This window comes from Camelus dromedarius, chromosome 18 (assembly GCF_036321535.1).
Source record: "Camelus dromedarius isolate mCamDro1 chromosome 18, mCamDro1.pat, whole genome shotgun sequence".
NCBI classification, from domain to species: Eukaryota; Metazoa; Chordata; class Mammalia; order Artiodactyla; family Camelidae; genus Camelus; species Camelus dromedarius.
In genome coordinates, this window is record NC_087453.1 from 22893477 (window position 1) to 22907184 (window position 13708).

General features: G+C 51.0%; 1 protein-coding gene across 1 annotated transcript in view; it reads right to left on the minus strand.

Moving 5' to 3' along the window:
* RSPO4 (R-spondin 4) overlaps nt 1-13708 on the minus strand; it is a 31961-nt gene continuing 18253 nt past the window's right edge. Inside the window, exons 2-5 of the mRNA XM_010997980.3 lie at nt 6901-7089; nt 6162-6302; nt 3512-3697; nt 1-104 (exon numbers count right to left, since the gene is read on the minus strand). Coding sequence (XP_010996282.1) covers nt 1-104; nt 3512-3697; nt 6162-6302; nt 6901-7089 — 620 coding nt within the window. The remainder of the gene's footprint in view (nt 105-3511; nt 3698-6161; nt 6303-6900; nt 7090-13708) is intronic.

Here is a 13708-nt window from a genome sequence, read left to right on the forward strand (position 1 = left end):
CTAGGCGGGCGGCCGGTGGGGCCTGCGCTCCCCCTGGCCGTCCTGCTTCCGCTCCTTGCGCGGGCGCCGCTCTCTCCGGCCCTTCTTCTGGTTGGGGTTTCTCTCTGCAACGAGAGCGCAGGGCATTGTTGCTGAGGCCAGTTAGGCCCCAGGGGGCCCCTCGGTCCTGACGTGGGGCTCAGAAGGATGTTGGGGTGCTGACCATCGCTCCTTTCCGGAGCTGGGACAGCAGCATCCCTTAACCCCAACCCGATTCTTCTCTCAGTTCCTTAGGGGGTGAGGAGGGCGCTGACTTGCTGACAGCCGCCTGTGCTGGACCCCTGCCCTGCCAGGCTGGAGGTCCACGTGGGGTCCCTAGCTGGGACTGAGGGTGGCCCCTCTGGGGCATCCATGTCCCTCCCAATTGCACTCACTGCAAGGTCTACTGGGCTTTTGGCTGGAGACTCGACACCATTTACCTGGGTCCCCGCACAAGCCTCCCCACTGAGCTCCGGGTCCAGCTCTGCCCTCAAAACCACAACAGTGACAGCAGCGCTCAGCTAAAGCCCCCGCTGCCAGCTGCGGCTCCCAGTGCCCCAGGCAAGTCACCCTGCTGACAGCAGGAGGCAGACCCCATGGAACACCATCACCTCACCCAGTTCCCAGTGGGGACTGGATGCAAACCCCAGGCCTGACTTGGGATCCTGACCCCCATTGTCCCCCACCCACGTGGAGCGGGACTGAGTTTCTAACACAAACACCTGATCCAGTCCCACTTCTCAGGTGAGGTAACTGAAGCCCAGGAGGGGCTTTGCTTACTCAGTGACACGGCCTGGGCTGTAGTTCAGGGCATCACTTTCAAGTGACTCCCATCTCACTTGGAGGAAAAGACTCTGTCATCTCTGTGGCCTGTGCCCCTCTCCCCCACCCCCGCCTACCCCGCCCCCGTCACTGGCTTCCTCACTGTTCCTCCCACATGGCAGAGGTCCACGCTGCCTCTGCATGTTTGCGCTGGCTGTGCCCTTGGCCTGGCTGGAGTGCTCTGCCCAGTTGTTGTCATCATTATTATCAACAGGTGAGAAGACGAAGGTGTGGCTGGGAGCAAGGCCAGCCCTAAATTTCTGGTTGACAATGTGTCTCCACACCCAGGTCATTTTCATGCATCATTCAGCTCCACACTTTCCTCAACAGGAGCTGTGTGCCCACTTGAACATGAGGAAACTGAGGCTCTGGGAACCACTTCTCAAGGTCTCAGAGAGCTGGGAGGTGGGAGGGGAGGGGATCTTATTTATTGAGTGTCAACTGTGTGCCTGTCTCCCCGGACTCAGGGCTCCTCCCTCCTCAGGGCAGACTCAGGGTCATCCCCTGAGACCAGGCTGCCCACTTCTGGGGCTCCCACTCTAAGGTGAGGACAGCATCTGGGGGACAGGGTGTGGGGGCTGCCTGGGGGGTCCTTGCCAGCTATGAAGGTGGGAAGTGGGGTGAGAGGCTTTGGGTCCCCACTCTTCCCTATGCCTGCCTGATATTGGCCCTCTACCCACCCACCTAACTTCCCACCCACCCTCCATCCACACTCCCACCCTCTCATCCAGCAGGTGTTGACTGGAGACCTGCTGTATGCCAGGCCTTGTTCTGGGCACTAGAGAGGCAGCTGTGAACAAGGCAAAGAGCTTCCTCTCATTGGAGGTCGCACTCTAGAGAGGAAGACAGCCTCTAAACAAGCAAACACAACATGTGCGTGATCATCTCAGGAAGACGTAGTGCTGTGATGTGATGTGATGGAAAGTGACTCTTGGTTGGGGAAAGCTCATGGAAGGCTCCCTGAGGAGGAGGCATTTAACCTGAGGCCCAGGTGATGCAGGAAACCCACAGCAGGGGTGCTGTAAGGATTAAAGGAGTTGAAATTACAAAGCACTTAGCACAGTGCCTGCCCAGCACATGGTAAGCGTTTTATCAATGTTTGCTTCAGTTGTTATTATTACTATTATTATTGTTATTATTATCCCCGTCCCCATCCTCATCATCATCTAGGGGAAGAGCTTTCCTCTCTCAGTCCCTCCACAGCCGATCAGCCATCATCTCTGAGAGAAGTGTGGCCAGAGTAACAAGTGTCTGTGTGGTGTGGGTGCTTCCCCCAGTCTGGGGTCTCTTAGTTTCTCTGGTCCCAACTCAAACTCATCCTCTGTCCCCAAATGCCCACCATGACCCCTAGAGGCCTCCCTTCTCTGTTACCTGCACTTCCAATCCAGGCACCACAAGTCCTTCTGAAACCAGGGTGCCCCTGGGTTCAAGTCCTGGCTCCATCACGTCCCAGCCGTGTGCCCCAGGTGACCTGGCTCCCGGGCCCTCACGTCTAGCGTGACTATTGGTTCTTCCTTGCACGCAGACCTAGTTTTGAGTTCCAGGTCCAGCTTCCCTAGCTGTGTAATCCTTGGGCAAGTGGCTCAACCTCTCTGGGCCTCAATCGCCTTATCTGTAAAACTGGAATAATAACAATACTAACCTCACAGTGTCATCGTGCCGATTAAATGACTTAATGAATGTAGAGAATTAGCACGGTTCCCTGTGCGTAGTAGGTGCACAATTCCCCGTGCATAGTAGGTGCACAGTTAACATTAGCTAATTGCATATGATCACTACTCACTGTTTACATCTTAGCTACCACACTCTGAAGCCTCTGTTCTATTTAAAGCAGGGCTTCCTAACAGCCCCGGGGGGTATCTTGGAACTCTGTTCGGGGATCTTTGTTGTCACAATGAGTGGGACCCCAGGGGCATTCAGTGGACAGAGGTTGGGGGTGCCACATGGGACAGTGCCCCAGGAAGAAGGCCCCATCCCTCCCAGGTCTCTCAGGCTGCCCCAGCCTCACATAGCTGAGAAGTCTGCTGCCTCAGAGCCAAACGCCATCTTATGTGTGAGTGCCAAGTGTTTGTGAACACTCACTGAACATTCTAGAGCTGCCAGCATGGTGTCAGTCAAGAGGTCACAGACAGTTTTGTTGGATTTTACCAAGAGTTGGTCACCATTTAGGAAATCATGTGTCTGATGGCAGCCGGGTGTGAGGCCCTGGCCGGGGATGGCTGCCACCTTCACTGGGTTCCTGCCTCACTCAGTACTCTCTGGTGGGCTGGACCCAAGCGCTGCGGTGATAAAATTTCTTTTGTTTCTCTTTTATATTACAGTTAGGCATTATACTAATTTTTAAAAAATATGACCAGTGCAAGTGGGTCACATCTGTGACTTTCATTTCAGAGTGTAAAGAGGGCGTCCCAAGTCCTTTATTAAAGGAGGTCAGTCTGAAAGGGTCGAGTACTCCTGGTGGGAAGGACAAGCTTGATTTTCCCAAGGGTCTGGGACTGGCCCTGGCAAGGGGGACATCGGGAAGGGCAACGCTCAGTCCACAAGAAGGTGTAGCTCGTGAGGCTTTCAAGCAGCCTCACGGGGACTATTTGTGAGGACAGCGTGTTTTGACCACGCAGAGTCACTCTGGGCTCTGCCCACGGCTGCCCCGGGTGCCCAGCCTGGTGCTCACCTCCTGGGCAGGGCCTCCGGATGGGACATTTCCTTGACTCGGACAGCACCTGGCAGGTGGCTGCCTCCTCCTGCCCGGCCCGGCTGGCCTCTCGGACACGGGTCTCCAGGCCCCAGGCCGAGCCGCAGGTCTTCCCATTGTGTGTGCAGGGGCTCCAGCTGCCCCAGGGGCCCAGCTCACACTCCTCTGTGGGGTGGAGAGAGACAGACAGATTGGGTCAGCTGGCAGTGAGGGTCCTTCAGATCAGGGGCAGGGTCTGAGGGGTTCAGGTCCCTGAAGATACCTCACTGGCTATTACAAGGAGCAGAGGGGAGATGTTTAAATAGTTACTTATGAGAGCTTGGGATGAGAGCTGTACTAAAACAAGCACAGGCAGGGAAGGCTTCCCGGAGGAGACAATGTAGGAGTGAAAGGGAGAGAGGAATTCATCAGGTGAAGACAGGAAGGAAGTGCATTTCAGGCAGGGATGCACAGCCCCGGGGGCCCAGCTATCCTATTCGAGGGACAGCTATCCTGTTCGAGGGACAGGGAAGCTAGAGTGGGGGCAGAGTGAGGGTTTGGGAGGGGGGAGCAGGAGATGAGGCTACAAGGTCAGCTGGGAGGCCCTCAGAGCCAGGACCTGGGTTCTGAACTTGATCGTGTGCCTTTGATCAGCGGTAGGAGGTGGAAGCTATGTCATGCTGTTGTGAGGAAGAATGAAGTCATGGATGTAAAAGGTCTCAGCAGGGAATAATTTTTAAAAATATTTAATATATATAGTATTCTCTCACCTTTGATTCTTTTAAGAGTTCCTGAAAGGTAGGCAGAGAATAGGGCAGCTCTTACTACCCCCATTTTGCAGATTAGGACACTGAGGCTTAGAGCAGGTAAGGGGATTGCCCAGGGAACAGAGAAGGAGCTCACACAACAGAACAAGTGTATACGATCTCATTAGGCCCAGAAACCGAGTCTGCAGACTTGAGAACAGTGGTGCTTCTTCTAGATGCACTGATTTGGGAAGCAAAGGCTCAGCACCCAGCGCTGCCACAGGCTGTGCTGGGTGCCCAGGTGTGGCAGGGACAAGGCTGATGGGGGACTGCGGGTGGGTGGGTTAGCCATGCTCAGGGAGGGCCAGGAGGGAGAAGGGCTCCAAGTGGAAGGAATAATTCCAGCAAAATCCCAGGACAGCTCTGCTCTCTGCTGGGAAAGTTGGAACATGGACTTACATGGGGGAGGAAAAAAAAAAAGATAGGAGTGTGGAGGAGGCTGGCAGATGGGGACCAGACTGCCCACAGCCAGGGAAGGCTCTACCTGAGGACCATGGGAGCCACTGAAGGGCCTTGAACAGAAGAGAAACCTCATCAGATTGTCATGTTGAAATAATCACTCTGGCTTCTGGGATGAGCGTCTTCATGGGCTGGAGGCAGTAAGACCGGAAGCAGGTAGATAGGTAAGAGGCTGTGGCTAAGATCCCAGAAGGCACGGGAGGTTAGGAGAAAGGGAAGTTTGGGGGTGGGTCAGGGAGAAGGGAGAGGAAGGGTTGGGGTAGGTTTGGGAGCTTTATTCTGCTTCATTCTCCCTCAAAGTTCCTTTTGCCATCTAACATCTTTATTCTTGTGTATCTCTCCTGTCTCCCCACTAAAATGTCACATCTACAAGAGCAGAGTCTTTATCTCTTTTGTTCACTAATGTGTCCCCAGCAACTTGGAAGTTTCCTGGTGCTTAGACGTTCTAGTAAATACTTCTTGAGTGAATGAATGAGTAGATTGGATTGGATGTAGGATGAGAGAGAAAAGTCAACAGGGATGCCCATGTCTCCAGCATGGCTAGCCTGTGGGTTGTGGAGCTGACTACTGATGGAGGAAGCCCAGAGCAAGCACCAGGGCGGGGATGAGGAGGGAGGGAAGGAGGCATCCACAGGGCAGGTGAGGATGTGAGTCTGCTGCTCATGGATGAATGCAGCTGAGGACATCTAGTCAGGAGCTATCAGATTTTAAAATGACCGTGAACATGAGCCCAGAGAGAATGTGTGGGCAGAGATATGTGATTCAGGTGAGAACACTGTGGGACAGCCTCATGTAAGGACAGATCACAGAAGAGGAGCTCACATAGGAGTCTGAAAAGGAGTGGCGAAAAACAGAGCAGTAATAATAATGACAGCTAATATGACGTGTGATAATAATGACATGTACGGAACACTTACTGTGTGCTAGTTATTGTATTAAGTACTATAAATTGTATTAATTAATTTAACCCTCATAACAACCCTCCCCATGAAGTAGGTTCTCTGTTCTAGTGTAATTTTTTTTTTTAACATTTGGAGAAACTGAGGGACAAAGAGCTTAAGTGACTTGCTCAAGGTCACAAATGGGTGAATTGTAGAGCTAGCATTGAACCCAGGTCTTATTCTAAAATCAGTGCCCTTCTGTGCTCTGCTGCCTCCCTTGGCAATAATAATGATGTCAGTGTTGGTAGTAATAGTAATCATAATAATGGTACTTCTGACGGGTCTAGTGTATTGAAGGTTCCTCTGTGTACCTGACATGGTGTTGGGCTTCCCATCATCATGTGACATTTTACTATGATTTCTTCCGGGTCTCCTGACACCTTTCACCAGCCCCTGCTCCAGAGAGGGAGGAGATGGGGGCAGGGCGAGCAGGCCCCCACTCACCCTGGCACTCGCGTGTGCTCTGCTGGGCCACGGTACCCGGCGGACAGGTGGGCAGACACTTCCCTTTGTACAGGTAAAACTGCCTCTTGCACTGGATGCAGAAGTCTTGGCTGAAGCAGCTCTCACAGGTGGCCCCACATTCTGTAATACAGCCAGGGCCCCCCCTGGTGAGGGTGGCTGCCCAGGGAGGGGATCATCTGGGACTGCCTGAGGGGGGAGGGCCTCTGAGCAGCCCCAAGCTCTGTAGCAAAGGACACACTGAAGCCCAGACTTGTCGAGGGTCAAACAGGGCTGCGTTCAAGAACTCCCTTTCTCATTTGAGCTGAGGCTCAGAGAGGGCAAGTAACTTGCCTGAAGTCACACAGTAAATCTGGGCTGGGAGATAGGACTCCCTACTCCATTTTCAACAAAGCTCAGAGATAGTCATTATTTGTTCCAGGTCACAGTGAAAAAGAGAGCTGGGAGTTAGGACTCTTCTTCCCACTAAGCTAGGCCCAGAGAGGGTAAGTAACATGTCAAAGGCCACACAGCAAACTAGGGTGAAGTTTCCCTGTTTTATTAGTGCTGAGCCCAGAGGGGACACTGACTTGCTTAGGACTTCAGAGCCAGGCTGAATCCAAGCAAGTATCTCAGAGTCTAGGCTCAGGCATATACTGCTTCCCCTCGGTGAGAGGTGGGATGTGGGCCGGAGGTGCTCAGGAACGCAGTGCCAGCACAGGACAAGGGAGGGGCCACGTACTTTTGCACCTGTTGACCTCCTGGCCGCGGACGCCATAGTAGCCTGGGGGACAGTCATGCACACACTTGCCATACTGGCGGATGCCTTCCCGGCGGATGAACAGGAAGAGCTTCTGCTGGCAGGTGGAGCAGCCGTTCTCCTCTGAGCAGATGACACAGCCTGTGCAGTTGCCCCCTAGACCAGTGCCCACTGCCAGCCAGAGCAGGATGGAGGGTGGGGAAAGGGAGAGAGAGAGAGTCAAACCACATATGTGAACAGCTTAGACTGTCTCATTGGGATGATGATCAAGTCACCCAAACAAATGACTACATTTCCCAGGCAACTAGATATGGTCATGTGACCAAAATCTGGCCAGTAGGATATAAGGTAAAGCAATGTGTGCAACCTCTAGAAAGCTTAAAGGTCAGGGGCGTGATGCTGATGGTGTTGGTCCAGGGATCACACTTTGGGAACCACTGGCTTAGAGAAACTCTTGTGTATGTGCACAAGAGCCATATGCAAAGATGGTTATTGCAGCAGCATTTGATAGCAAACAATAGAAAAAGCTTAACCATCTATCAACAGAATAGATAGTCATATATACCACAGCCATATGGTATATCTATGACCCAGCCGTGATAAATGACTGGGGTAGAGTCACAGTTGTCACCATGGCTATATCTCAAAGACAATGGTGAGAGCAAAAACTCAAGTTGCGCAACGAATCACATAGTAAGAAACCATTTATATTAAGTTCAAAAAACTTGCAAAACAATACTCCGTTAACGTTTATGGTACATACATTTGTATTAAGAGTAAAAGACATACAAGGGACTGATAAACACTGAATTCAGGATGGTGGCACCTCTGAGGCGAGAAGTGGGAAAGAGCTGGAGAAGAAGACTGAGGGCTTCACTTATACCTGTAACATTTCATTTCTTAAAATCTGAAGCAAATACAAAAACAGTAAGACTTGATAGAAGTCTTGGCTGGCAAGTATACAAATATTCATTAGATTTTTTTTTTAAATTCTTGACTGTAAGCCTGAAATACTTCACGATAAAAAAATATTTAACGAAGAGAGTTTAGCCTCAATCCTGTCCTGCAGGGCAGGAGCAAGGAGAGAGGACCCGGTTCTTCCTACTCCTACTCTTCCCAGCTCCTGTCCCCGAGCCCAGGCCCATCCTCCAGCTGAGGTCTTGCATTCTGACAGAAATTCTGAGAGCGGTGGAGCCCTGTGCCCCTGATCACTATGCTAGTAGTCCCCTATGTCCAATCTCCCCCTCCTCTTCAGTAATAGGAGCCTGATTTTTAGCAGAATTCCCGTCGTGGAGAATAGAGACTACATTTCCCAGGCTCCTTTGCAGCTGTATGTGGCCACGTGTCTAATTTCTGACCAATGGGCTTTAAGTAGGCGTGTCCTTGCCACACCCAGGAACTACACTTCAGGGGAAGGGCCGCACTTTTCTCCTCCCCTTCTCCCTAACACCTGGGGGATTGCAGACTTGATGGCTGGGCCCTCCGAAGATGCATGGGCAGAGAGACCTGACAGAGAGACACTGGCTTGGCTCTCTACTGCAGATTCCTTTACATGAGAGGGAGGAAAATGTCGTCCCTCTAGTTTAGGTTTCTGGAGCTTTCTGACAGATACAAGGACTACATGGTAATGACTGTTGATGTCCGGTCTTCAGCCTCGCAGGTGGGTCCCTCCTCAGTGCCTTGGCACTATATAAGCCCTCTGGCCCTGAGAAGGGACCCAACTAGCAAAGGGCAAAGAGACCCTCGATTAATTTGATATGATCTCTGCCACCTGGCAGGATAGGAGTTCAAATTAGAAATTATGTTCAATTACAGAAATACAAAATGGTGTTTCTTAAAAACTGAGTTTGTGGACTGAGATTCACAGCCTGACATGGGCATGCGTGTTGTTGCCCATTTTGCAGCTGAGGAAACAGAGACTCAAAGAGGTGAAATGTCACACCCAGTGTTCAGCAGAATCAGTGGGGGCAGGGACCCATGACAGTCGGTCCCACGCTGCCCTCTTGGTGCATTTGCTCAGGGCCTCCTCTGTGTCTGGTGGAGCTTGGGGTCACAGGGGTGAGCCACATGTGGCCCTGCCGTTCTAGGACCTCACAGCCTGGTGGGAGGGCTGAAGTCCACAGACATGACTGTAATAGCAACACAGATGGTGACAAAGCAAAACTCTTACTAACCACTGTCTATCGGAAGAGCTTAGGGATCACTCAATCCCAACCCCTGTAGCTTCACTAGGGACCCTGAGGCCAGAAGAGGTGGAGGCTTCCCCAAGGTCAGGCAGCCAAACAGCAAAGAAGCCTCATCTCTGTGTGTGTGTGTGTGTGTGTGTGCGTGAGCGCACACACACACACACACACGCACGCACGCACGCATGTGCGCACATGGCATGCGTCTCAACCAGCATCATTCATCACCAGGTCTTTGAAGAGAGCAGCAGGCTCTGCCTCCTGCTGCATTTTTGGTCCCGGCAGTTGGTAGGGGGCCCTCTAGTGCCTATATGTTGTAATGACACCTCTGACTTTTCCTGATTCTGATGGCCTCACTCAGGCTTTCCATCACATCTCTGTAACTCAATTAGAAAGAGCAATGCTCCACCACCCCAAGCTCCTAGATGTAGAGACTTGAATGCTAATTTTATGAATAATAAGTGATGACAAGTGGCATTTTCGATGCTGCTTTAGGAAGATCCAAACTTGATTATTCTTAAACTTGATTGTGCATTAGAATCCCCAGGGAGGCTTATAAAGTGTCTGGGCCCAGGAATGTGCATTTAAACAAGCCCAAAATAAATGCAGTTTTGGTAGTGTCTTCTCTGCTCACAATCTTCTTTCCCTGAGAACCAGACCCTGCATCCATGCTGTGCTGCATGACTCTGTCCCCTAGCCAATGGTGGGCAGACTGAACCAGGGACTGACAGCTCATCCAGGCTGGGCCAGTTAGACCATCTGTCCTGAGAATTTTGACTGTGGGCTGACAGACAATGGTCTCGGCTGACTTCTTGACCTCCATTTGCAGGAGGGCAGAGCAGCCTGTTCTGGTACACATATGTGAGAAGCTTTGGTGGGCACTAGTGTCTGCGGCTGCTCTCTTTGATAACAGAGGCCCAGTCTCTGACTTTGAGGTTCATGTGGAGCCATCTCCATCCAGATGCATTTAACCTGGACTTGGGCAATCAGAGCATCAGGTCCCCTTGACTACAGGGATTGGGTCAGACACAGGCACGTGTTTCAACAAGACCTAGTCTTAGGATTGCGCGTGCGTGTGTGTGTGTGTACACCCCTTTTGGATTTGGGAAGATGTAGACCAGAGCTGGTGGGCAATGGAGGCCACACCCTGGAGAGTCCATAAAGTCTCTTCTGTTCTCAAGCCACTTTGAGTAGATTTTTGTCACTTGCAACCAAGCCTCCTGGCTAATACAGAAGCAGAGAGAAAAAAAGAAACAAATCAGATGCAGAGAGAGAAAAAAGCAACCTCACTGGCCTCAGGTGGTCAGATAAGATTTTCTGACCATCGTCCAAGCCCAGGTTTCAGTCCCCAAAGGCTTGGCTCTCCCCATAGCTCCAAAGAAAGTCACTTGTCCACTTGAGCGCACTCTCCTGTAAGCTGACAATCAAAATGATGGAGCTCACCAGATAGGTGAAGCCCAGCAGATTGGGATGGAGCAGCCCTGCTTCAGCAAGACCGAGGGGAGTAAGCATGGCCCACCTAGCCTGACCACCGCGCCACGCCATGGGGCCCTGGGGTTCTAGAGAGCACACTTTGAAAACCCCGACTCCTTCCACACCTCAGCCTGACGCTGGCCTTCGTTGCCGCCTTCTCTCAACTCTGATGCACATTTCTAACTGAAAGTATTTGAGCTCTGATCTCAACTTCCCCAAGTTTTCTTGGGGTATCAGAGGGCATGACACCCCATGCGACTTCCCTTAACAACTATCTCCCATAATCAAGGCCATCCTCCCCCAGTCAAAATGCCAGTTAGCCAAAAAAGTATGGCCATGTGTTGCTCCAGCAGCTGGAGGGGCTTGGAATGACATCTGAGTCACTTTGTCTTTCCCCAAGCACCCAAGGGATAAGTTGAGACTTGGATGTCCATTTTATGGAGAATGACTATGGAATTTATCACATCAGGCTTGGCAGTTTACAAAGGGATGCAGGCTTATAACAACTCTCAGCATGTGCATTAGCCCAGGGTTGAGCGATCCATTCATCCATCCCTCCATTCATTCAACAAATAGTTACTGAGTTACTCTGTGTGAGGTCCAGCGCTAAGGGCTCAATGGTTATGAACTTTGGGCAGCAGCTGAGTGATCACATGCAAAGTACTTTAACTCTCTGGACCTCAGTTATTCTAGCTGTAAAAGGGGGTGAAAACACTTACGTTGCAGTGTTGTTATGATGAAAGGAGACAGTACATGGAGAACTCTTAGCTTAGAGTCTGGCAGCAGATAAATGGATGCTCCTGTCATTATACTGTTTTCTGCCCTCATATCTAAGGATGTGTGTTATGGTGCAGGTATCCATGCTCAAATCCTGGCTCGATCACCCATAGAGAGTGACCTTAGACAAGTCCCTTCATCTCTGTGGGTCTGAGTTTTCCCATCTGAAAAACTGTGGCAGCAACTCCTGCTCCCACGGGCATTGTTATGAGGGGTGTTCAAACAAAGCAGCAAGTGCCTGGCACGTAGTAGGTGCTTCTCCATAAATGTAAATTCCTTTCCTGTCTCCTCACTGTCACAACCCACGGTGGGATTGTCAACCCACATTTGGACCCTCCTCCCCTTTCACAGGTGAGCAGACGGAGGCCAGAGGCATTGATGGAGGACAACACCAACCACCATCTCCAGGGAGATGGCCTTTCACCCTCGGCATGGGAAGGGCTCAGGGCAGAGGCACGAGGAGGCAGCTTTGGTCTTGGGTGAAGGGCAGTTTAGTTTTTCTGTTGGGATTAGAGAATGACCTGTGCTCTTTGAAATGAGGACTCTCAACCTCAGGGTGGCCCTCATCCTGAGAATGACCCCAAGCACCTTCTTGCTGTAGGAGTCAAGGGCTCAGTGTTTGCCAGTGATCACTATATTTTTCCATTTAGGGATCTGGAGTGGATTCAGGGTCACCTCTGCATGACCGTGCCTCCCACCCGCTTTCATTCCGCAGAGCTTTCCTCGAGAGGGTCAAAGGCATAGGGTGTCATCTGGGATCCCGAAAATGACCAGTTTTCCCCAGAAAGGCTTATATTTTCAGTAGCCTGCAATGAGTCTGTCACTGAAAAATCCTCAGTGCCCAAGCCAAGAACTCCAGCTACACACACACACACACACACACACACACACACACACACACCCAAAAAACTAATCTACCAACATTAAAAAAATCAGACTTCACATAAGAAGCTGGAATTTGGGCTTCTCTGGAGAAGGTGCAAATACCTGTCACTGCTGGGCCTGCATTCTGTACGCCCCCGCCTGAAGGCTCTAGAGAATAAGCCATGGGTTGAACTGATAAACAGGCTGTGAGAAACGTCACGTAGCCAGCTGGATAAGAGATGGCCTATTTAATGTATCCAGTATGGACGGCTAGATAGCCAGTGACGGGTAAGATCCTCAGAGGAGGACAACCTAAGACAGCACAGCCGGCTGGATAAGAGATGGCCTACTTAATGAAGTTTTGTGATGAACTTTAAAACAATCTGTCCTTGATCATGTAACTTCCTGTGCTTACTGCAGGAGCCTGGGAACCTGGAGCCTGGGAACCTAAATGGCTTAAGATTATTAATACTATTATAACTTAGATGGTATGTGAGGCATCATGCTTGTCCTATATAAACCCTTTTACAAGAATCAATAGACAGAGTAGCCATCAGCTCTCTCCGCATATGGTGTGTATGTGTACATGATATCGCGACATCGACACATTCCCGCAGGGCAATGACTGGTTGGAGTTCCACAGCTGGGGCCTGTGATCTCCCGTTTGCCACAGTCCCCACCCCTCCCTATTATTATCCCTGACACTGAGGCCAAAGGTCAGCTGCCATGGATTCTTAGGCTCAGGCTGCTGTTTATCTTATACCCAATCCCTTACTCACATTAGAAGGCAATGTAGAGCAGGGGTTCCCAAATTTGAGCAAGCATCAAATTTACCTGGAGGGCTTGGTAAAACACATGGCTGGGCCTTCTCCCAGAGTGGCTGATTCAGTATGTCTGGGCAGGGCCTGAGAATTTGCATTGCTAACAGGTTCTCACTTTACAAGTGGAGTAGGGTTAAGAGTTAGACTGCTTGGGTTCAAATCCCAGCTCTGCCCCTTATCCTTGCCCATGTGACCTTGAACTAGTGTCTTAACCTCTCTGTGCTTCAGTTTTCCCATCTGTAAAATAGGAATCATACTGGCCAACCTTACTGAACCTTGTGAACCTGAGCAGGCCTGATACTTACAAGGGTCTCGGTAATCTTACAATCACCACCTGCCATGCCTCCACTGGTGTTTGCGATCTTGGATTTGCTTTGGCAATCAGCACAGAACTCTTAATTTGAGGTCAACATTTTTGGGGTAGAGTTTCTTCATAATTGGGGTGTGCCTTGCATGAGAACATCGTGTGTCATGGTGGACTAAAGGATTTAACACAGCTGTCCTGAAGCACTCCCTGCGAGTGAAAAGGATGCGGAAGGAGAAAAAGAAACCATTGACCATTGCCCCAAGGCAGGGCAACCTAAGGAGGGTCAGGCCCTGCCCTGGGCCCTGCTCTGTCCTCAAGAAGGATCCAAAACCATGTAGGGGGGCCCCACACAGAGAGTGATGGGC